This window comes from Oenanthe melanoleuca, chromosome 5 (assembly GCF_029582105.1).
Source record: "Oenanthe melanoleuca isolate GR-GAL-2019-014 chromosome 5, OMel1.0, whole genome shotgun sequence".
Taxonomy (NCBI): Eukaryota; Metazoa; Chordata; class Aves; order Passeriformes; family Muscicapidae; genus Oenanthe; species Oenanthe melanoleuca.
The window spans coordinates 45888427-45913538 of NC_079339.1; the positions used below are offsets into that span (position 1 = coordinate 45888427).

Here is a 25112-nt window from a genome sequence, read left to right on the forward strand (position 1 = left end):
CCCACATTTATCCAGATTACATAGTGCCATCAGTGTCACCAGTGACATTAAGGCTAAGATGAGACTTAACATTATCCCACTTCACAAAGAATGAGAATTTTTAACCAGCTCACTTCAATCTTTGCTCAGGTGTCCTGGATGACAAAGGGTATGGAAAGACTGTCTCCTTGATTTGTCCTAGCAAATGAAAGCCATCATGTACATGCTGCTGTTCCATGGGTTTCCATAGGAACTGCTTCTTCACACAGCATTTTATTTCTCCTGCTCACATCTCATCAGCACACATCTTCAGGATTTCCATTGACTTCAGATTATACTGGTGTGTCTTTAGAATTTGCTTGTTCAGTCATTCTCTAAGATTCAGTGTACCTGATCTGTTTGGTTGTAAAGCTTGTGGAACTGTAAGAGTAAATGCTAGGGCTGTAAAGGATATTTTGAAATACTTTCATGAAGAGCAGTCAGTCATTGAGAGTACTGCTTATATACATGCATTAGACAACCATCAGATATGGTAGTCAATATCTGTCTCAGTTTATGAAAGTACCATGGTATCAATTCATTTTTAATAAGAAGGAAGATTAAGGTTAGACCTTACTTGACATTATTTTCTGTCTGCTCTTAGGAAGTTACATTGCATCACTATGGACAAAAATTGCTCAAGTGCAGATATAATGTTAGGACAAGAAGTTGGACAGGCAGAAGTAGGACAGGCAAATAATCAGCAGGTTTAATGGATAAATGATGTGGACATTGGAGATTTTAGGTCAAGGGATTTGAAAACAAGCAGAAACAAGAAAAAAGATAAAATAAAAGCATAAGAAAAGCAATGAGAGCTATTCCACTGTAATAGCACGACACTGATCATCTCTTAGAAACAGCTTGTTTATACCAGACCATACTAGTATGTTGACAGCTTCAAAGCTCTTCATCTAATTCATCATTGTAGAACTTGAATGAACATGTTATAATATCACAGTGAAGAATATGCCATCCTGCCTTATCATTATCATGGTTCACTCTATAATGAAAGAGAAGCATTTGATAAATGGAAGAAATAGCAATTTTTTTTCCATAAAGAATGTATGATTTTTTACACAATATTCTTCAAATTGCTCCTGCACAGCATATTTTTTAATTAGCCACAATAAAGTCAGATTTTTTTAAAAAAAATTATCTCATTTATACTGGTGAGTTAAGTAGGTTGTTTATAAAGAAAGAGATCTCTAAAGGCAAATTACCATGCATAAAAGCAAGAAGAGATCTGAACTGGTTTTAATGAAGTAATGAATAAATTATTAGTGTCTTCAGGTTCCTCAAAAATAATTAAAAATAACTTGTCTTTAATTTCTTCTTAGTTTGTTTGTGCAGATGCTGGAACAAAACTAGCTGAGTCAACAATCCTACATAAACAGATGATTGCCTCAATGCCTGGAGTAAGTACTGAACCCAAGTCCATTTCTTAGTTCTGTTGTTCTGATTTTTAAAAAAATACATCTTATTCAGTTTGTTTTGCTTCATTTTAATGCTCTTTCCTTTTCATTTCTCCTCTGGCAAGATTATTACGGGCAGAGGTTGAGATGCTTCATCCTTTTTATAAATGGTGGAAAAGTTCTGAATTTGATGTTGCTTTCCTTGCTTTCAATTACAACCTGTAACTGTAACTGACTTCTTATAGTGAAAACCTGTGCTCAAAAATACAAATCTAAGATCTGCAGTTCTCAGGCCAGCTGAGTGCATCAAGAAATGGTAGCAGGATGGAAAGCCACAAACGATTGCCTCCTTTCTCACAAAAGATTATCTGATTTAAGAAGGGAGTTAATGGTATTTTTCTTGTATTGTGTAAGTCATTCATCTGTATCCTGCTGGGTAGTGTAGCTAAATTACAAGTCCTCCTAATTGCCTGGGCACTGAATATGCACCTGATGAATATGGGAGGAAGTAGCACAGTGGGAGATCTTGACTTGTTCCATGACACATGTGACTGAGTACCCAAGCAGATGGGAAAGACTTAGCCAAGGTTTGCTTCACAAGCTGAGTGAGGAAAACTTATTTCCCTGTGTGTGTGACAGCTTTAGGGATGACTTAATAGGATCTTTCCCATGTATCTTCTGAAATGTGTGATGTTTTAAATGCCAATCTTTAATTACACCTTTGCTCCTAATAGGATATTTTAATTTATACTTGCTTTGAATAGATAGACTAACACTGGTGTTACAAGGTATGATAGGAACATGATCATTTCAGAATAAATCATAGAAAATTAGGCTGCCTACTGCTTGCATGAAACAGAACAAGTTGTTGGAGAGAAGTCTTGTGCAACTGAGCATTTATTTTCAGAGACTCTTTCATAATTCTGTTATTCAATATTCTAGAACCTAGGTTGAATCCTTAGTGCACATAAACTGGATGGAGGACATACTGACTGGGTTCCCAGTGACTGTATTTTACTGGTTTTTATTCTGTCATGGAAACTGGCAGGAACAACATTTGAAAAGCCAGAAGGTGGCATAGTAAGGTAACATAGAAAAATGAAGAGTGCCCAGGTCAGTTGTTTAAATATAGAATGCCAGCAGTTTTTTTAAATTTCAGCCACTAAAACTCAATTGTGACTTAACAATTTTGTGACTGAAACTAAATCTAGTTCATTTGTATACTCAGATAGGATAATCAGCTTCTATACTTCAAAGTGCAGGTAATCAAAAATAGGTCAAAGAACAGTAGTTTTCTTCTATTAACTTCACTGCAGTGTTCTTCCCTGAGCCTATGATTTGGCATAAAGTAGATTTTGGTGACTTCAAAAAGATATCTAATTTAATAATGTGATCATTTAACCTCAAAAGTTAAGCATTTATTTTACTTGGCTGCTAAGAATGAAGCATCCATAGTTCCTGTTGAATTCAGCCACCATTATCTCCACCTCAGACCACTAGCATCTAAACAGAGGTCTGTGTGATACCTAGTGGGTCAGTAGTATCACGTTTGGAAAGCTGCCCTGCAGGGTTCTCTGATCTATTCAAAGCCCTTATTTCATCTGACAGCTTTGTTCCATTCACTGCTTTGTGCACCTCAGGCACATCTTGTGCTAGCTCAGGGCCAGATTCACATTTGTCACTGTTCTAGGAAAAGGATTATGAAAATTTGTAGTGCATGAATACAGCAAGCACCACATTGAGTCCTTTTGTTTTCCCTTTGAGGTTGTTTTTGCTGTGGCACAGGTGGCTTCTCAATAAGCTTATACCTTTATGATCTAACTGGAGCTTAAGTGCCATTAAGATACTGTAGTTTGAATGCTTTTTCTTCAGAAATATACATGAAATATTCTTTAGTTATTGCAAAAAGGAAAAAAAAATACATTTCAGTGATGTTCATTTTAATGATGTTTACACATAAAATACCTGAAGTTATTTAAACTGTTTTCCATTGTGATTAATGTGAAATAAGAGCATCTCTGCCTGTGACTGAATTTTGTTTTCTTTGATTGTAACTGATTGGCTCTAATTGCAGAAATGCTCAGCTGCTTGAAAAACTGAGTTGTTCAATTCTCATCAAGTTTTTAAGACTTTGATTCTGGACCACTATAAATTTCAGGATGATATGACAAGAATATTTTTGAAAGTTTCATCAGTTAATCTTTTATTGCTGTCATAGATAAGAGCATTTTATGATGCATGAAGAAATTACAGCAGCTGGGCTATCTTCTTATACTATAATCAGATAAGAGAACATAATACACTGAGAAGAAGAACATCAAAGAATACCTATTCCTAACTCTTCTAACTAAAAAGTAAAATGAAGAACTTGAGACAGACCAGTTGTATTCTGGTGAAGCAAAACCTTCTTTCTTAAACTTATTTCTTTTATATTTTAGTGTGGAACAGCAGCAATGGAATGCATGAGGCAGTATGTTGGGGAAGTGCTGGATTTCATTGCAGATATGCATACATTAACCAAATTGAAGGTTGGTTCTGGCATACATTGATCTGAAGTGTTTGAGTTTTTTTTGACAAAAATATGTTTTCTGTAAGGAGCTTGCCTGGGAGACACTGTAGGAAGTATTTGAGGATGACTGACAGTTATTTCTTTGCTTTCTCTTTAAAAAAAATATTGGCACTGTTACAGATTTAGAGACTTCTGTGACATTAGTAATAAGTAGCTGATGTGGTGTTGAATGCATAAAACTCCTTGCCTGTACAAGTACACTCTTGTGGAGAAATCCTGTGTCTCTTATAGACCCAAACAGACACTTAAATTAATTGGAAGTTGGGAGGTAATTAAAATACAGTAATTGACCCAAAGAGGGGGTGTCGTTTTTCTAATGGATGCTGTTGTTTTCATTGTCAGGTTATGTTTTGTTGAGGAGGGGAAAAACCAAATAGCTTTTACCTCTGTAGTCCAAACTGCATTTTGGTTTCTTTATATTAGCTGGATGACAAATTGTTAACAGGAGTGATAGGAAAATACTTCTCTTAACATAAAATATTTTATTTAGGAATACATTTCTTAAAAAGATCCTAGTAATAATTAGCTAATCAAAACCTAGAATTTCCTTTTCATGGAGGATTTTCATATTCCTATTAAATTTCCTACAGAATGGAAATTCTCTAAGATGTTTTGAAAACTAAGTAGTCTAAGTTACATTGCTGCTCCAAAGTTTATTTATGAATCAATGAGATGAGAATGTTTACCCCACTAATTTCTCACACAGTCACTTGTCCACTGTCCCTCTGGCCTCTCAACCACACCTTATGCCCCAGAGGGGACACCTTATTGCATGTTAATAATACTTACCACAAAGGAAAGAGAATCCCAACTAAACTGAAACTTGGGTCTTGAAACTCACTGTAAGTATTTTACTGGACAAAATTTTCCTTTTCTTAAATTCTTACCCTGTTGACCATAAATTCCCTTGAATTAAAAAAAAATAGTGTAAGGGAAGCAACCTGTTCTGCTGGAGTAGAAATTTACTTCAAAGCACAGAGTAGTTAGTCGTTTGAAGTTGAATTGGATTGCCTTCCCACTCTGTCCTCTTGTTACTCAACAATTTCTGCTAAAGTTCAGAACTGCTTTCAGAATATTTAGGCAATTGAATCATAAATGAGGCAAGAGATACATCTGGTTTTCTAGTTTCACAGGAAAAAAAATGAGCTTATCTGAAACCAGGAATGGGGAAAATTTGTCTTTAAATACTTGCAGGTATCCTCTCTCCTGTTTAAAATGTTTCTGTAGAAAACTTTTTGTCATTGAGCTGTAGTCTGATTTTTAGAATTGTTCTTACAGTGCTGAAGATTGGTGATTGCTTCTTATCCTCAGTGGGGCTATTTATTTTTAAAAATTTTATATATTGATGTAGGTAGAACATTAACTAAAACTTTTACCCATTTTTTCACTTTCATGTTTTGAAATTGGGCAAGAAGCTTCCCAAATCAGTCATCTGGCCATTTAAAACTAAGTCAGAAATATCATGTTGTTTTGATTTAGCCATGTAATACAGGAATCTGAGTACAAAATTAGCATAATAGGAGAGTCAAATATGACCATAATTTTATGTATTGCAAACAATAAGGTTTTCTGTCTTATAAAATTAAAAGGCAGTTTTTATTTAAACAGATAAAACTTACTTTGTGGTTACAGCATGTTTGAGAAAATATTTGTAAGCATTTCTAAGTTTACAAGTAGTCAGAATCTCAAAAAAATTAACAACATCTAGATTTAAATTCTTGCAAGCTCATTTAATATATTTACTTACATTGCTTGGGTTTTATTAACAGAGGTGTTACTCCCTATAAAATGAGTCCTAAGATCAGCTGGTTGTACAGTTTCTTACCACAAGTGTGTATTATCAGCAGCATCTGGGGTTATAGCTAACAAAAAATGCCATGTGGTTTATATGGCCAGTAACAATCCCAACAGCAAAAGGTTATTTTTAAATGTTGGTTTTCAAGTTTGGAATCTTCTGCTCTCTGTAGGAATTCAGAGAATAGACTTAGTTAAAGTTGTTCATTTATATTCAATGTCATCTTTTGCATATCCAAGAAAAATTTCTTTGAAAGAGGTCAGTTATTTTCAGTCCTGTATATTAGGAATTACTGCATGAAAAAAATGGTATAAATGTTAATTCTCAAGATAATTGCATTTCAGTGTACTGTTTCTGTTCAGTTTATTATGGTTTCTTTTTCCCTTTGAGAAAACATCTTAATTGGTAATGCTTTGCAGGATTTTGTTTAGAAAATTCCACCTTTTTTAAAGATTTGTAATGTATTTTCCTGCATAACTGTCTATCCTTTTTACCTGTCTGTGTAACAAAAGTCATTAAATACTTATGCTGGTACATAGGGATTTTTTCTCTTGAAAGAGGCTTTAAGTGAGTGCAATTTGAGAGTGTAAATTTCTGAGGTTAGATACTTATCGGTTAGAAAAATATTATTGGTCCACTGATTTTTATCCTGTTATAATAATTGAATAACTGATGACCTGATTTTCTTGTGTGAAGCATATGGCTCTCCTTTTAAGCAAGCAACTGCAGCTAGCATGTGTTCTGGTATAGTCTAGTACCAGAAGGTAATGCAAAGTTAGCTTAATAGAAATACAGAATTATCTCAAGGAGCAGCAATGAAACATCCATTAAAACTGGCAAAGCAGGATAAATTACCTTTACAGGCATAAATATTTGAATGTTTCTTGGTAAGAGGTTTGGCTCTTTTTATTGCTGGAGTTTAAAGGCATTTTTAAGTGAATAGTGCAATATAACTGACTAGTGCAATATAGTCATATTGCTGGTGAATGAGGGCTTCTTTCTGAACATGCAAATGGAATATTGCACATGGAAGGCATTCCCTGCCCAGATGCTATCTTGTTAAATGGTTAGATTTTTTCATTTTTACCTAAGCTCTCTGGATGTGCAAGCATTAGTTTGTGTTTATCAGCTGTTGAGTTTGCTGATACAAAAGCTGCCTATACATTTTGTCTGGCCTCTTGGAATTGTGGCCCTCTGTGGAAAGTTATGCATCATACAGGTGTTACTAATAGAGGGATTGGAGAATTTTAAAAAATATATTTCTGAGCTTTGTTTTGAGGACACAGAGATCCTGAGAAGGAATTGAAGGGGAGTGAAATAGAATATGCTCTTTTCTGGAAGATCTTAGCTCGAGCAAAATACTCTTTTTGGGTAGGAAATCAGATCTTTGCCTTGCAGAGTCACATGAAGACTTGTTCTCAGCCACTGCATGAAGACACCTTTGGTGGACATCTGAAAGTTGGTTTAGCTCAGATTGCTGCTATGGAAATCACCCGGGGAAACCACAGGGACAACAAAGCTGTGATCCGGTATTTGCCTTGGCTTTACCATCCTCCTTCAGCAATGCAGCAAGGGTGAGAACGCTTTTCCACAAAAAGCAGTACTAAAATGGGTTAGAAATCTTCACAAAATTATGTTTTTATTGTCAGATTCCGTAGATAAGACCCACAGTGGGACATTGAAAGAGCTGCTCAGCAGTTCCCTGATCCTAAACTGAGGAATTTGTCAATGTAGTATTTAAAGTACATGCCAGAGAAATAGTGGAGGTAACTCCAGGGACTGGACTGGAGTAACACTGGAAATTAACTTGGTTCTTGGTCTAGGTACAGACAGTGAAAAACACACAGGCACTTGATCAGTCCTAGAATTACAGAAAATATTCTCTGAATTATAGACAATACAACAGGAAATGGCCTTTGAAATTATGGAGTACAAATGAGTCAGAACTCTTAAGTGTAGGTCTACTAGTGTGTGATAAACTAACAACTTCACCTGGCTAAAGCTAAATGAGACAAATCCTGCTCGAGATGTTTTCTGTCCCTTTTCACTGTGAGAAATCCTGGTGTACAGTGTTTTATTTTCTAAAAAAACAGGAGTACTGTGCCTTGTGTTACAGTGACAAATTGTTTTGAGTGTAGGCAATTGAACAATGTTTCAACAAACGTGTATTCCTGTGCCAGCTTTGTCCCAGAGTACCTGTCCAGGATTCTGGGGACTAAGCTGTTTAGGCTCCAGTCCTTTCGATACATCTGTGTGTGCATTTATGGGGAGCATATCTGCTTTTGGAAATCATGGAGTGCTTATCTCCCTGCACTTTATTACATGTAAAAAAAGGAATACGTGTTCTGAATTGAAAGTAATGAATTACTCTAAGATCCTATAGGGACTTGAGGAAGAGCATTGTATCAGATTTTATTAAAAAACAAAAATTAATGGAATGCCTCTTGGGTAATATGAGTCTTTGACAATGACATCAAATTAGAAACTAAAACCAGCAGGGATAGTGGCCTAGTAAATAGTGATTTATTGATGGAAAAACAATTACTTTTTTCCTGTGCCTGTGAATTCAAATGAGTATTTATTTAGGCAGAACTTGGAAGCAGCAGAGGGATGGACAAGATGTTACCAGTAAAGGGCTCTTCCTTTTTAGATTATATAAGCACACTGTTTTGCAATTAGACACTGCACTAGATGGTGGAGAAATACTTAAATGTCTCAAAAAATCATAGCCCCTGCCCTCAGAAACACAATCCAAATGTGCAAAGAGAGGCTGAAGAACACAGAAATCACCTCCACTTTATCAATGGAGAGCTGGAACCCAGTGGAGGTAAAGCAGCTGTGTGGAGTCCAGGGGGAGCTGAGAGGAGCATTTCCACTTGGGCAGTCCTTCCCATCTGATGATATCTGTGTAAAAAATCATTGTATATGGAAGCAATGAATATGTGAATGCTTTAACCTTTTATAGAAACTGTTTCTTAGACCCACCAAATACATTCTATTGGACTTGTAGATGGTGTGTCAAGGCCACCAAATTTGGTGTGGTTGGAATCTTCCCACAAGGTGTACCAACAATCTGTGTCTCCAGCACACTGAGACTGCATCTGCCAAATGTGCATAAGGAGACTCCACATTTTGGGGAAAGCCAGAAAACTTAGTATCATTGTAAAATCTGCTCTTTCTTGACAGGCCCAAAGAGTTCATAGAATGTGTCTCACACATTCGTTTGCTGTCCTGGCTACTTCTGGGGTCTCTGACACACAATGTTGTCTGTCCAAATTCTCCATCATCTTGCATGCCTATTCCACTGGATGCAGGTTCACAAATTGCTGACCACCTTATTGTTATTCTGATTGGGTTTCCAGAACAATCAAAGGTAAGGCATTATGTGTTTTAAGTAGAGATGTGTTATGTATTGGCCTTATTGCAAACATTTATTTTAAGTAAGATAAAAGGAGGGCTAAAACTTTAATAAAACCCAGGACCCAGGGAAAGGAATCTCTATACAGTTTTTCTTACATGCTAGAGAACTGATGAAATTAGTACACTTAAGTTTGAAGTTTGGCTATTTCAAAATGTCTGAACACAGGAGTGAGGAAAGAAAAGCTGAATTTGAGATTGAGCCTTCAGCAATGACCGTCTGTGGCAAAATTCTCTGGTGGTTATTTATTCTTGTTGCATATTTGCATTAGATAGCATGTAAATAATTTTATGATCAAAATAATTACAAACAGTGATGATTCAAGCACAACTTTTTTCCTCAGGTGTTCAGGACAAGAAGAGATATTACAGATTATAAGACATTTGTGACAGTAGTTTAACACAAATGTAGCAGCAGTCTTTGACACCAATCAGGTTTTTATTAGTGACAGAAGCAGAATGACAACACATTTATATTACACATAAAATCCCCTTTTCTTTCCCTTCACCCAGCCAAGACACTGGTCCTTCCCATTCATTTCTTTGGCCTTTTTTTTTGGTCTTTCAAATACCTCCTTCCAGTTACCAGGCAACCATTGCAATGTTTGGAGCAGTCTTGCACTTGCACACTGAGAAAGCATCTCTGACCAGAAACATTTTTCTTGTAATGAGGTAGTTAAAGTCCAGCAGTTCTGGAGGCTCAGACACTGTGATCTATAACAAGGATCAGCAAGGAGCCATGCCTGAGTATGCAAAATGAATTCTCTTTCTTTGACTGCTTCCATGTGACTATGAGCAGTCCCAGCAAAACAGAAATGGATGACAGATTAACAGAACAAATGTAAAATCATATATTTTGTATGATAACTGTCCTTTCAGGTTCTGGAGTCATATGTGCCAGAGCCTTCTGCAGTGAAGATTTCCATTAAGAAAGTTTCAGAAATAGTTTTGAATACCTGTTTTGCTAAACAAACTTTCTTTTAAAGGGACTGACTTTAGTGCCTGGCACTTAGATGGCATGGGAGCATATTTGCAAATGCAGTTTTTGGTCTGAAAAAATAAAACCATATTTAAAACATGGAAAAGACATTTTCAGGTATATTTGACTTACTAGTTCCTAATGGGAGAGAAACATGGGAGAGGCAAAACTGCACAGTGAGACAGACACATGGCAGGGGATGAAAGCCTCTGCACTGTATCCCAATGCACTTGTTTAAATAAACATTTTCTTCTGTTTTCTGTTTCTACAGACATCTGTTCTGCACATGTGTTCCCTGTTCCATGCATTTATATTTGCTCAGCTCTGGACAGTGTATTGTGAACAAACAGCAGTAGCTCCGACAGTTCAGAATCAGAATGAGTTTAGCTTTACAGCCATCCTCACAGCCCTGGAGTTCTGGAGCAGAGTGACACCCAGCATCCTGCAGCTAATGGCACATAACAAAGTGGTAAGTCAGGTGCTGCAGACACATTTAGTACAGATTAAACTCAGAGGAGGCTTGGCTCTGTTTTAATGGGATACAACAGGCTATGAATAACATCATAAAGTGACTTTGATGCTTTTGAGAAATTAAAGGGATAGCTAATTAGTAGTGATTTAACCTCACAGTGGGCCTGAAACAGGATCTAACCAGAACCTGCCTGAAACAGCATCAGGAGCTTGAGTCGCTGCTTGTTGGATTAAGAGCTGTTCATCCCATCTCATTTTGTGCATATTCCTGCTCTTAACTGTGGTCTGTTGTTTTATCTGGTTCTGCCTTACAGCAGAAATGAACTGTTCTAGGATAATTCTGTGAATATCCATTTTATGATTTTTTTGCCATGTGCTGTGAAAAAATAAACAACTGCTGACAATTGGCCACCCATAATTCAAGGGTTACTCATCAAAAATAAACTACATAAATATCTCTTGAAACATTTTTGAGTAATGAGTGACTGGAGGAAGGCATCTCTAGAGATAAGATTTAAAACGGAAATGTTCACTGTGTCCATAAATCTTTCCTACTCTTTGCTTGGAAATAGCCTTTAAACATTTGTTTATCCCAAATACTCTCTTCTGTTGGAGCAATTTTGTACAATAAGAGCCCAATAAGGAAAGGGAAGTGTACATTTCCAACCAGCCAGTTGTTTGGTCAGACACAAAAGCCTCTTGTCAAGCCCTAGGACAAGAATATGACTGGGAAGTCTCAAGTTCCCATCCTTGTTCTGAAAGTATATCATTATGTAGCTTCAGAGACACAGTTCTTAACTCTCTGCCTCAGCTCTTGCTCTGTGAAATGTAGATAATAATACTTGCCTGTCTCACAGGCGTGTTGTGGGGTTAGTTAGTGTTTTGTTGCACTTTGAAGATGAAAAGTACAACATAAAAGCTAAGTTTATTATTATCAAGGGGAATTTACATGTAGTTTAGACAGGCACTGTAAATAGTCATTGCTGGCTCAGAGTGTTGTCTTGTACCTGTGAATTAACACAATATAAAACATAAAAAGCTGTCTATTACCAAATAACTCATATTTACATCTGTCATAAATTATGATACAAAATGGAAGAATTACAGACTAGCTCTCAGTTCAAAACAATAAATTGTCTTTTGATGGGGAATAAAAAGATAGGTTTTGTGAGCATGTTAATTTTCAAAGATTCAATAAATAAAAATACCAGTTTCTGACACACAGATTGATGAGAATTACATAGTGAGGACATAAAAAACAATTTATGATGTCTGAAAAGAACAAAGACAAAGACAACTTTTTTTTGATGTGTTGATTGTTTTGATGTGTGGTAAGAATTAAAATACATCAAGGGTTGAAATACTTAACAGATATATGTTACCACACTGGGACAAAACTAAATAAAGTAAAAACATCCCATATGTGCTTATGTAACATTTAATCTTGTGTGTCAGTGGTTGATAAATGCACACCTTGTGGTTCAGTATAACTGCCTAATAAATAAAGGAAGATCCTTCTTAGAGACTGTTGGCTTATCTTACCACATTGTTATGCTGGGTATTAATTTGTTTTTATGCTTGATGCTTCTTTTCCAAGATGGTGGAAATGGTGTGCCTGCATGTGATCAGCTTAATGGAGGCTTTACAAGAATGCAACTCTACTATCTTTGTAAAGGTAGGTATACCATACCATAAATCTGTTAAATGATATTGCCTGATTATTCTGATTTCTAAATGTATTGTCCTCTGTTTCCCCTCCCACTCAAAAAAAGAAAGTGGAAGAAACTGAAGTTGAATGTTAATGCTACAATATACCCTAGCAGAGCATATTGAAAAATAAAATCCATGGTAGGAAGACAAGACCACAATTCTCAAATTCAAGTTCTCCTGATTTTTTTAAAATTAACATCTAGTCTACTTCCTCTTTCCATTGCCACTAATGTCAGTAATGATCTAATTCCTCTAATAGACACAGCTAATGTCACTGATTTTGAGAATCTCTAGCTATTGCCTGAATTTTTAGCCATTCTGTATCTTTTAATCATCATAGGTCCTTTGCAATGTCCTCTGTGTTCTGAGCCTCACATTCTTTTAGGTGGACAAACTTTTTCCACAGTGGTTTTCATGTTATTATATGTGTATGAGTTGTTTGTTTGGAAATCCACAGTCGGTCTTCCATGGGTTATCATAGTGTTTGTAGAAGGGTTGAGGTAGTCTCACAAGCATAAATCAATTTTACTATCCTTTTTTATGTTTTCTGAGTACAAGAGAGTTTCCACAGAAGTAGTTAAGGTTAATATAGTTCTTCTGTTGCCATAAAGGAAATTTCTGACTTGTTTTACTCCAGTCTTTTATGATCAAGGAAGAATTGAAAATAAAGTAGCTAAAATTGAAGATCTTTATGTCAACTGACATTAAAGCATTCACACTCATTGTGAAAATACAGATTTGTAATGGCTTGATTCACTGCAGAAATTCTGTCACTAAGGGATGTTAAAGTGATTATAGCTATGTCTGAAAGACATATGGCCTTCTCTTTTAGCCAGTCCAGGATGTTCAGAATTTGACAAAGATGAAGAGTGGCTTTAAAGCTGTGAAAAAAGAGGCCTTTAGGGCCAAATCCCTGTCACAAATCAAATGAATGCTTTCAGAGGGATATGTTTTAGAGTATATATCAATGTAATGCTAAGTCAGGTTAAAAGGACATTGTTGTTACTATAAAATCAAGCTCATAAAACTGTGGAACTCTGAGTTAAAGTGCTAAGCTTTCATGTTTAGTGGATGGGAGATGGAAGAAAAAAATTTGGGTGACCAAATCCACTTTACTCAGCCCTAAAGTGAAATCCTGCACGAACAATATGCATGAATAACAGTACTTTAGGATTCATAGTTCCAGATGACTAATTTTTTTCTGAATTGATTGTAAAAATATTTATTGTAAATCTGAAAAATGAGTGCCATGATTTAGGGACTTACTGTATGTTTGAAGTCCTTCAAAGACACCGTGGTGCAAAGCTTATTCACACAGGAACCAGTGAGTGGTGTCTCTAATTTAAAATATCAAATTTGAGGCAGTCTCTTCTTCAGTGACTGCAATGAAATGAAAGTGCTCAACTTTTCTCCTGCTTTTCTATGTCAAAGAAACCAGGAAAGTGGCCACACCAGGTTAGGCATTGATGTTGGAGACCAGTATTCTTGCTGGTCACATCTTTGACCATCAAATATATCTCTGAGGAACTAGGGAGCCTGCAGTAAAGACAGGAACAGCTCAGGGTTGTTGCAGAAAGACCCAAGGGTTTTGGGCAGCTCCAGCAGCTGCTGTGCAGCTCTTTAGAGAGATGGGCAGGCAGCAGATTTGGGGAGCCAGAACTGTGCCTGACCAGCCTGTTCTACCAGCCTAGTTTTCCTTTAAAAATTAAACTGGAGTCAATATAGTTCTGTTGAAAATATAAACTCAAAAAATTTGATAGTGTCTGACAGCACTCTGTTCTTCCAGCTGTTCTTTCTAACTAGTGTTTTGTATTCTTCCTTTGTGAAGAAAAGGCTGGCTGAGGATTAGTTAAAACTCAAGTGCTTCCATAAAAATGTCTTCTTGTGTGACTTATCTATCTGGCAGCTGTAGCACTGGAGGGCTTGCTTACTTGTGCCTGCAGCAGAATGTTTCATTTCCCTAAATATGTCCAGACCCTGCAAGACAGAACTGGTGCTGGAGGACAAAGATCTGTATCTGACCTCAGACTTGTCCAGAAGAGACACTGATAAAAGCTAGTTTCCATGACTGCCCTTTGCCGTCAGTATTTTTGGACATGATTCATCTTGATCTATTTTAGATTCTTGCTTTGGGACAAGATGAACTGCATGTGAAGTGCTTGATTCTCTCAGCTGACTGTAAAAGTTGTCCAGTGAGTTGGTTCATATGCAGAGGGGTACCCCGAGTTTTCTGCCTGGCTTCCCTTCTTGCTTGATGTACTTCTGACACCAGTCCTGCCACCACTGGCTAACTCCACAGGAACTCCATCAGTGCCAGACAAAAGTGTCAGGGGTGTTTTGTTGATGGCAGTGGGGTGTGGCCTCTCAGACCTGTTTTCACCAAAAACACACATTGGGATTGTGGTCACTGCATCTTATGAAGCACTTCATTAATGTGAGAGCCCACGGAGGGATATACAGAACTCCTGTCTGCTGCATCTGGCTGCATTCCAGCTGTTTTGGCATTCATCTGTCTGTAAATGCTGAGGTTTGAATATGGTTCTTCATGTGGTAGGCTAAGTAATGATTCCTGACAGAGCTGCATATGATTCTCCAGCAAAAGAGTACTGAAACTGAAACAATTATCATTCCTTGCACAAGGAAACAGCACTTTATCTAATGTTGTCAATAGTGATTAGGTTTAACTTGGAGCTCCCGGCAGCATAATTGGCAAATTGCAAATTTTAATGGAACATTTTAGAACAGTAACCTCAGTGGTTAATTTAATATTGAAAAACATGAATACTTTTGCTAGAAATGCCTCTCTGGCTTTCACAAGGTTGTCATGTTACACTTCCTTAGAAGTCAAAGTTCCCTGAAGAGCAGGAGTCTGAAATACATATCAGTCCAGTCCAATCACAGCTGACAAATTTGTAGTCCTTCTCACCTGGTCATTCTGGATAGCTTTTACCTGTGCTCCCCAGCCTACAGAACATATTCTGCAGTGAAGCACTGATGGGACTAGTGGCTTAAAAAATGTTGGTTGCCATTTAAATATATGATCTGTTATTAAGAACTACTTCTGCATGTATTTTTTTTTTTTTTTCATTTCTTGTTGTATACCTCACCATGCAAAACGTTTACTCTGTTTACTCCAATATTTCTCACCTGCACATACAGAAACACCCTTGCATGGAAAGCAAGAAGTCACTTCCTGTAACAAGTTTAATTCTGTATTTTCATCATTGCCTTAAACAGGAAATCAATAATTGCTACTGTTGGTTTATCAAGCTACAGACAAGGGAAACTGGCTTCCTTTTGAGAGTTACCATCTCCAAGTACTTAAAATAACCACATTCACAGATTTTTGGTTCAGACCACGCCAGTTCAAATGGCTGAATGAATTAGATGTATCCTTCCCTGTCTCACAGTACCTGTAGCATGTTTACAATCACTTGTATAATAACAAAATGTGCCTCTGCTTGCAGCTCATACCAATGTGGCTGCCAATGATACAGTCAAACCTAAAGGTAAGTTGTTTCTAGTACCTTATTCTTTTATTGTTAGTATTATACATTTCTGTAAATTCTGGAAATAAGATGTGATCTCCAAATTCTCTGAAAATAGGTAATTGTAGCGTATGCAGTTGAGCTGAAACTCTGAAGTGTGAGCATAGATAGAGCATCATTTGCTGAGATGCTTGCCCTCTGGTCAGTACTGCTCTCCATTTCCCTTCTGGAGCACTTTCCTCTAGCCAGGTTCTGCACTGGGCCCTTTCCTCTATTTACTGAGATTGGTTCTTCCCTGAACTGTGGTTTTCTCTATGCCTTAGGCTTGAGAGTTCCCTGACAAATCAGGATTGGGACTCTTGGCTCAGGAGATAGATTTGGGTTCTGAAGAAGATATTGTGGGCCTATTTGCTTGGATAAAACTGTGCCACATGGTCCTCTTTGTGAGGGAGAACAAGGTGGATGTGGGATTTATGAGTTAAGAGATTTTTGGTGAAGAGAAGTTTTGGGGTTGGTCTCAGTATGGAGTTGTGTCTGTAAACACATTTGCCTTCCGTGGCAACACCACAGATGTGGAAGAGAGAAATTTAACATGGGGCAGTGTTAGAAACTCAACAACCAATACCCTTCACATTGCTATATTAATGTGTATATTAAAGGTGATAAACTAAATGTTTTGTGTTATTTCAACAGCATTTATCTGCTGGCCTTCAGCTGCGCCTCCAAGCCATCCAGAGCAATGTGAACCATCACAGCCTGAGGATGTTACAGGGCTCAGGACAAATGAACAACAGCTCCTCTGTGCTCCGCAAGTGGCTGCAGTGTACCCAGTTTAAAATGGCTCAAGTAGAAATTCAGTCATCAGAAGCTGCATCTCAGTTTTATCCTTTATGATTCATGTAATTTGTTCCAAAATATTCATTTTTTTTAGCCTAGCAATAACAGGATTAGAGCTGTAAAAGACCTTTTGTATAAATATACAGAGTATATACTATATCTAAACTTTTTAGCCTAGGACAGATTGTGAAAAAGCTTATAATGGGTGAAGCTAAGAGCCTGCTCCTGCCAGTTTTTAATTACAGTTACTCAGGATCAACAGGCTCTAAGTCTGTGTTCATAAACATGGATTGGACTCAAACCTATCATGTTGTACATATCTCTCTAATCATTGAAATAACTTGTTCTTAAATGTTCCTTTACATTATTTTTGAAGCTAAAACAAAAATCGCTTTTCTTTAACTTCTATTTTTTTTAAAAATAGAATTGTGGGTATTCACAAACATGGAAGTGCTATGTTGCTATTTTTTGACAATTCCAAAAGAAAATAGGGTTTTTAGGAACCTTTATATAAGTTTTTAGGGGGGATGTCTTTTTTTTTTTTTTTTTTTTTTTTTTAGATTCACAGCTGGCAATGCAATAAAATCTGTCACTATAAAACAGTGATGTTCTAATGAGGCTTTTTGTCATCATCTTCTGGGAAAACAGCAGCTTGTAAGGAGAGTCGTTATGAAGTGCACTTAGAAATTAGGTTGTTAAACTGTGCCAATTAATTTGTGGGTTTTTTCAGTACATTTTCCAAAACTGCCAGGTCTGATTTATTTTTTCTTTAAATACTGCTCTTACTTCATTGATTCTCTGCTGCTCTTCTTTGTAGGTTTCATAGAAGCCTCTTTATTTTTGTGACTACTGTATTGTATTCTTCTGTCAATACTTGTATACAGTGCAATTAAAAAGATATCCCCAATCTATTCTTATTGATGTCTACAGAATTTATGTTGCAAACTTCAAGAGGAGCATGATTGAACTTGAACTTTTGCATAATGATATTTACAAATCCCAGCATTTGCATACTGTTGTATTAAACATGATGTTTAATAACAGATGGATTTTAATATCATTAGGAGACTCAGCCAAAGCCTATTGGAATCTAAGGAGAATCAATTAACTCAGTGGACTTTGCATAAAATCTTGAAAGCATAATTATTTACCACCTCTTTTAATAAATACTTAAGTCTGTGCAATCCCAGTTGTATTTTTTGTATTTATTCTGTAATGCACTGATGAGAAAAATAGCCAACATTAAGTTGTATATTGGAATGGTATTAAATTCCTAGTCTTTATTGCCACTCTCACAATCTGCCTGAGTTTCAGGTTTTATGGAAGGTCAGTCTTCCCTCATTGCATTTACTAATATAAAAATGGAAATGTTTGCAGATATGCCATTTACAAAAACAACAAAAATAAAGCCAACCAATGAAACAAAGGAAAAACAGTAAGGCATGTTTTAAGCTAGCTTGCTTAAAATATTGCCCCTCTGTGTGTTTTCATTGGAGAGAAATTGATTTGGCTAATCTAAAACTGAAAGCAACCTAAAATGATCTACATGGAAATTGGGGATGAAAAGACAGTAGGGATAAAAGGGAATGAGAGAGATCCTCCCACTGAGTCAAGATTCAGAGTGGATTCCCTTGCCAAAGTGATCTCCAGATGTGAGCAGCATTTTTTGGGCCTAAAGGTTTTAACAGCACTTAATCAATGGCCTAATTTAAAGAGTTTATAAAGTATTCTATAAACACACCAACTCACTCAGAAGCCGGTCTTACTTACACACCTAACATACCTAAGAATCCAAGAGAGAAGATTCACAGTACACTTAGTACAGTACATTCACAGTCCCATGCACACAGACCTAGAGTGTGCACAAGGTGATTGTGGAACACTCCCCCTGGGTTCAGTGAAGTGCTCACATTGGGTGCCTTTGCATCTTCTCAACAGTGATGGTGAAAGTCACCTTCAAGGGTGGGGCAAGCAGCCCAGGCTCCATCAGCAGCATCTGCTCAGGGCATGGTGGCCAAGGAGCCTTTCTGAGATCATAGTGTGGCCTGAGGAGGAGCAGGGAGGGGGATGCACCAGCACAGCATGCTCTTGAGCTTGCAGTAGGTTTTTCTCAAATATTAACTGTCCTTCTTGCATCCTTCTTTCATCCAGGATCTTATCTCTTAGGACTCTTAGCTCTCTTATCTCATGTTTATTCCCCATACTGTGTGCATTTATATACAGATATTCAGAGGGGTGCCCAGCAAGATTTCCTGAAGGGGTTTTGGGTTTTTTTTCCCACAGTGATTCCCTGTAGGCACTTCCTTGCTCATCTGCAGAATGCTGGTGGGTGAGCCATGTTCTGTTGATTTTGGGATCCCCTCCTTTCACCCCGAGCTCTGCCACTCCCTCATGGGGGTGCAGTGCCATGCTAAGTGGTAAGCAATTGGAGCTTTGCCCTCAGAAAAAAAGGAGCTGTGGTCTGTGTTTCCAGTGGGACTCACTCCTTCCATCCCTCAACTGTGTCTTCTTCAATCTTGTGCCTGTGACACAGGTTATAGCTTTGCTAGGTAACCACATTAACGGGGCCCAGGTGTAGGGGCTGGGTCACACTACTGAAATAGAAGTGCTGTTGGCTCCCTGAAAGTGGGATGTGTAGGAGAGAGATCTTTGTATTTTGATATGCTGTGAGCTGGTGAATCTGAAAGAGAACTGAAAGACAAAGAGAGGGAGGGAATTTGAGGCCATTGGTTTTGAGGTGGGTGAGCTCAGATGGGTGCAGTGGGAATTGTAGAACCCTAAAGGATGAAGAGATTGATTTGAGAAGAGCACAGCCTGAAAAGGCTTGTTAAAACTCACTTCTGGAAAGTAGAATTTGTGATTTGGCACTTCAGTGGATAATGCATGGAAGTAACATGGTGAAAGCTCTTTCCCTTCCTAGCAAAATCTGCTGCAAAGCATCTATGTTCAGACTGGCAAAACTAAAAAAAAAAAAAAAAAAAAAGCAAATACAGTGATGGGGAATTATTAAAATTAATCACAAGCCAAAGACAGACCTGCTGAATCCAGGTCTTTAAACTGTTTAACACTCTGGGAATTGAGATTTGGTTTCAGCTCTGGGTTTAGAGATAAGAGTTGGTCACAGAAACTGCTCCCATGTTTCAACATAGAATTTAGTATGTATCTGTCACTGATTATAATTAATATGGTTCTTATGGAGCTGTTGTGCCTAGGCAAATTAGCAAGTTATTAAACAGCTGCTTTGGCATAGGGGATATAGCTGAAAGATGGTATGACCAGTGATTAGGGGTGTTTTACTAATAACAACAAATAACATGGGGCTTGACCGGATATGTGCGGTTTAAGACTTCAGGAAAATCTTTGAAGTGCACTCTAGGGATCTTCAGAAATACAGAAATCTGCATTAGTAGTTTTTTAAAGCACTGTAAAATATATCTTTACAGTGCCTGAGGTCAATATACAACTCAAATGAGTCACTCACATTATCTCTCTGAAATAGCCCAGAGCAGCAATTCTTTATATTCTGTAGGAAGATTAGGAAGTAAATAACATTTGGTGTTCCCTGAAAATGCTACCAAACAGCAGCAGCAAATCTTTCAGCTCTGCCACGCTCCCAGCAGGGCTGTGTCTCGGGTGTGTGTCAGCAGGAGCAGAATCCATCCTCTGTAGGATCACAGAGAGCTGCCATTTAGGAACACTGTTTAGTCTTCTGTTGCAATAAGCTGCTTAAATCAACGCTTGTTACCAGGCCTGACCTAGTAAAAGAATTAATTTGGTGTGTGCTGAACTGTGAAATTCCCAACAACAAGGGGCACTTAGGATGAAGGGATGGTTGAAGCCCCACTGGTGCTGGGTTACGTAAGCCGTGTCCTGAGCGCGGGTTCACGCTGCCTGGGCGTCTCAGGGGCTTTCCTGAGCCTCGGGAGGAACCTGAGCTGCACGCAGCCTCACACAGCAAAGGCTTCCACAGCACATCCCTTCCACCTGCAGCCATGCCTTATCTCACACGTCATCTTTCTGCTGCCTGTCATCAGGGCCGTTCAAAGCCCTCAAACACAGGGGTTTTCTGGCTTTGTTTTCCATGCTGTGACAGCAGTCGATATGCTCTAGGACTGATGAACGTTCTGAGACAGAAGATGTCTCTGAACTCTGGCCTGCAAAGCCTCCTTTCAGGCTGGATGAGGATTACCAGAGCCCAGGGCTGTTTGTCTTTGCTAGCGTGTCCTGGAAAAGAGTTCTGCAGCCAAGAATCCTGTGCTATTCCCCCAGCTGCACGCAGCTCTGGGAGAGTTCTATCCACAGTGTTTCTTGTTGCCTCTTAATGTGACTCTTGGACAAAACTGAAGTCTATTTTTTTTTCAACAGGATCTGAATCTTGATTGCACAAGAGCTGCTTAGTCAATGATGTGGGTCTTCAGCTGAGCAGCCAGCCTGAAGCCAGGCAGAGGCAGCGGCGCTACAGTTTGTTTGGCTTGATTGGATTTGAAAAGAAGGGCTCTCCATTTGTCACTTGGTTTCTAACTCTGAATTATTCTATCCATTTCTGCCTCTCCCTGCGGGGTGTGACATCAAGGGACAGCAGTGAGAGTAGCCATTGAAGGGGAAGGTGTCCTGATGCTCCCCAGCTGCAAAGTGATGAGGAAGAGAACCTGGATCCACCCTGGGCACTGGTGGAGTCAGTGGCCACCACTAGAAATGCCTCAGGTCAAAGGACAGAAGGCCACATGGCAGAGTCCTGGCCCTGGTGACCTGCTGTGCCTCAGTCCTGCAGCTGTGAGCTGGGGTTCCAGCTGTCACTGCCTGTGGTTTGTGAATGGTAACGTGTACAAGGAACAGGGAACTGTGAAGAGCTGGCAGAGCTTGGGAAGAGCAGCTCGTTTCTCATCCATACTTACAGAGGATTAACAAGTGGAACCCATGACTCAGTCACTGGAAGTTTACATTGTGAGCTATTTCCCAGTATTTTGCTGGATTTGATGGATACCAGAGGGCTTCCAGCCAACTGGCAAGCAGCCTTCAGTGCACTGCCCAGGTACCTGCTCTGGCACTGTGTTTAACCAGCTCCCCCACCAGCCTGACAAGCCATGACTGTGAGCTGGAGGCTCTAAGTTTGATAGACACCATATAATGCTAGGTCAGTTTTCTCAAGGTATAATTCAGTGACTGAACAACATAACTATTATGGTTGTTCTGCAACTTTAAACCCTTTCAGAACGGCACAATAGCATGCCTGTGAAGTTTGACACACAGAATAAAAATATTATAGGTAACAGATTTTTTGGACAGGTTAGCTTTTCTGGCAGCTCCACTGCTTTTGGGTGAAGTCAAATTGATGGCAGTGAAGTACTTTACAAAAGGTTTGCTACACCTGTGAATCTTTGCCATGCAGGAAAGTGTCAGTAAAACAGAATATAAAGGATGATCACTAAAATAAATAAATAAATAAATAAATAAATAAATAAATAAATAAATAAATAAATAAATAAACAGATAAATAAATAAATAAATAAATAAAACTGTTGCCTAATTTGCACTGCTAACAAAACCCTGTGTACAGTGTTGATTTGTGAAATCCAAGGCAAGTACAAAGTGCAGTTGTACCCAAGTCTACAGAGAGGCACAATTTGTCCCTGTTAGGGCTCAAACCCCCAGATATAGCTCAGAAGGAGCAAAGATTGGTACAGTGAAGTGACCACAGCAAAATGTGTTTCAGGAGCTCATGGACTGCAGGGAGGTGTTATTAAACTGCTATACTGATGCAGCCATGACTTGATCTTCTTCCTGCAGATACATTTATTCAACACCAGGCATTGCCATCGTTGTGCAGCCAAGCCAACAACTGAGGGTTTCTGGGTCACACGTGTATAGCACATTTGTTCCCCTGCTCTTGCCTCTTGGTTTACTCTGACCACACAAAGGTCAGAGCCCAGCATTTTCCTAAATCATCTTAGTGCTCCAGGAGCTGCAGCTCAACTTTTGCTCAGGAGATCCTATTAACTTACCTTACCAAGGCATTTTCCAAGCCTTTCAATGATAAAAACATGCTATTGGCATTTTCTTCCCTGTGATCACCACCCTGAAGACACTGATTTTGTTCAAATATCAGATGTTTATCTGCTCTAAGTCTGTGTCACTGAGTTACAGCTGTCCAGACATGTTTCCAAGCTTTCCTAGGAAGAATGTTAGGGGACCAAATTATTTTACTAACTAATTTTCCTAGGCCAGCCTTTAAATTTAAAATTGTTTATTTCCTTTTCCTTGCACAAGACCCTCTGTCTATCCCAACATCTATGCCTGGATGCCAGTCAGAACTTTCTTAGCCCATGTCTAATGATTATTTAAGACCCATTAAGGCTTGTCAGGGTAATAAAAGCTGTACAAGCCAGGAAGAAGGTATGTTTCCTACTTATTATATGTATATATGAATTCAACCTATGCATTCCCAGCATTTACAGATAAAAATTTCCACGTAGAGACTACCTTCTTTGGAATATTTTCTGCACTAATATTTATCTGTTTCATTATAACTACTTTAGTATTTCTTAACATTTCTGTCAAAATGAATTGCAGCTGATTCACCTAATGTGTACTAATTTGCCAATTACTTCTATTAACTGAATTGGGCTTAACTGATCTATGTTGTCCAATTATTCATCTGATTCACCCATCCACAGACAGGAGGAGTAGCCTCAATGGGTTATTGTTCTGTTCCTTTTGAATCACAAACCAGCTGCTAGTTTTCCCCAGCTGTGGGGCTGAGATCAAACATTAGGGCTGCTGAAGATGCTTCACTCCAAGGAGAGGATTAGATGCAGGGAATTTAATGCTGCCTCAAGTGTCACAAGGCAGTGCAGAATCACAGGGCTTGGAAACCACAGCAGGATTTCAAGGCTCTTTTTGGTCCCAGCTTGAGAGTGTTTTCCTGGGTACTGTGACATCTGTCCTGGGCTTCACAGTGCTGCTCAGAATGTGTAAAGGAGAGCAGGACAAACAACCTCTTATGGCCTCTGTTTATGGAGCAGCCTCAAGTATGACATAATGTACTCCCTCATAATTCAAAACAAGGAGCTGTTTGGTGAGATTTTGGTCTCCCTTACCTCTTCATGAATGCACAGAGCATGGCCTGTAGGGACCTGAAGAGTCCCTGCCCTGTTCCAGGTGTGGGTAGGAAAGGTCACACTAAGAAGCTTTGGGATGTGTAGGTGGACCTGTGCCAGTCTGAGGCTTCCCTGACAAATTTCCAGCAGAGAAAACTGGATCTTAACTTTTAACCAGAAGTTAGTTTTCAGGTAAGTGATAGCATCTTGGGATATTTAAAATGCAGCTCTAATAAAGGGTAGTTCCAGAGATTAGGAAATGAACTTTTGATGTTGGGACCTTTACATCCCTTGCAAATAGTTTTACTCTTTGCCATGGGAGAGCTATTTTGGCTGGTACCTTGAGCAGAGGGAAACACAGCAGGCACCTCAAATACATCTGTGTAGTTTGAGCTGAGGTTAGAGCTAAATCTAAGAGGCTAAGACGCTTTTGTCATTATTCCAGAGCAAAAGGAACAGCTGATCTGAGTCACAGACAATGTGAAGGATCCTGGCATCATCAAATAAAAACCCTAAATATAATTTATTTTAGTTTCTCTAAGCCAACAGGATCTTACTTGAGCTGTCACATGCTTCTGAAGTGGATCCAAATCTTATATGCTCTCCTAAGTCTACTCTCAGTAATCTCAGTAAAATATTAATTTTCAATGCTGCTGTCATATGAAAAGCTGAAAGTACCAGTGAAGTGCATTGATTTTTAAAAGTGAAAATTAAGTCTCAAGGGAGTCTGGCTAGCTCAGAGGGTTGTGTAATGCACTGATGAACTGACAGCCATTGCTGTCTCCAGAAGAGAATGCAGAATGGCTGTAGAATGCTGCTCACTCTTGGCAAATTCTCAGGGAGTTCAAGCCTTGATCTGTAGTTTTCTGGTCATTCTTCTCAAAGGGAACAGACACTTGAAAATGATTGGAATTCTGGGCTAAACACCTTCAGCTCTTGATACCTAAATCTTCATTTTGTTTGTTTTAGAGGGTGTTCTGTTGCTGAAAATCTCTCTCTAAGAGCCTTAATAGAGATGGATAGCAATTTAAGAACTTCATAAAGGAAAACATATTTTCATCACTGAGAGGATTGATTTATGATTTTTGAGATAGAAAACATATTTCACATTCAATGATTGCTTCTATTCCTCAGTGTGTTTAAGCAACATCAACATAGCTCAGAAAAACTGCAGGAGTGATCCTCAAAGTGTCTTTGTAAATACTGCAGAAGCTTCTCAGAACAACTTTTTAATTAAAACAACAAAATGTGCTACTCACCACAGAAGTGAAGTGGCCTCCTCTTTGCCTTCTAAATAGGAATTATGATTTCAGCTTCTT

The 25112-nt window shown here is 38.4% G+C and overlaps 1 protein-coding gene across 1 annotated transcript in view; it reads left to right on the forward strand.

The window, feature by feature from the left end:
• Window positions 1–17603, forward strand: part of UNC79 (unc-79 homolog, NALCN channel complex subunit) — a 104655-nt gene extending 87052 nt beyond the window's left edge. Inside the window, 8 exon segments of the mRNA XM_056493611.1 lie at window positions 1356–1433; window positions 3869–3958; window positions 7193–7368; window positions 8981–9167; window positions 10462–10659; window positions 12259–12336; window positions 15839–15880; window positions 16553–17603. Of these exon segments, the coding sequence (XP_056349586.1) occupies window positions 1356–1433; window positions 3869–3958; window positions 7193–7368; window positions 8981–9167; window positions 10462–10659; window positions 12259–12336; window positions 15839–15880; window positions 16553–16753 (1050 nt within the window). The 3' untranslated portion in view covers window positions 16754–17603.
• The last annotated feature ends 7509 nt before the right edge of the window (window positions 17604–25112 follow it).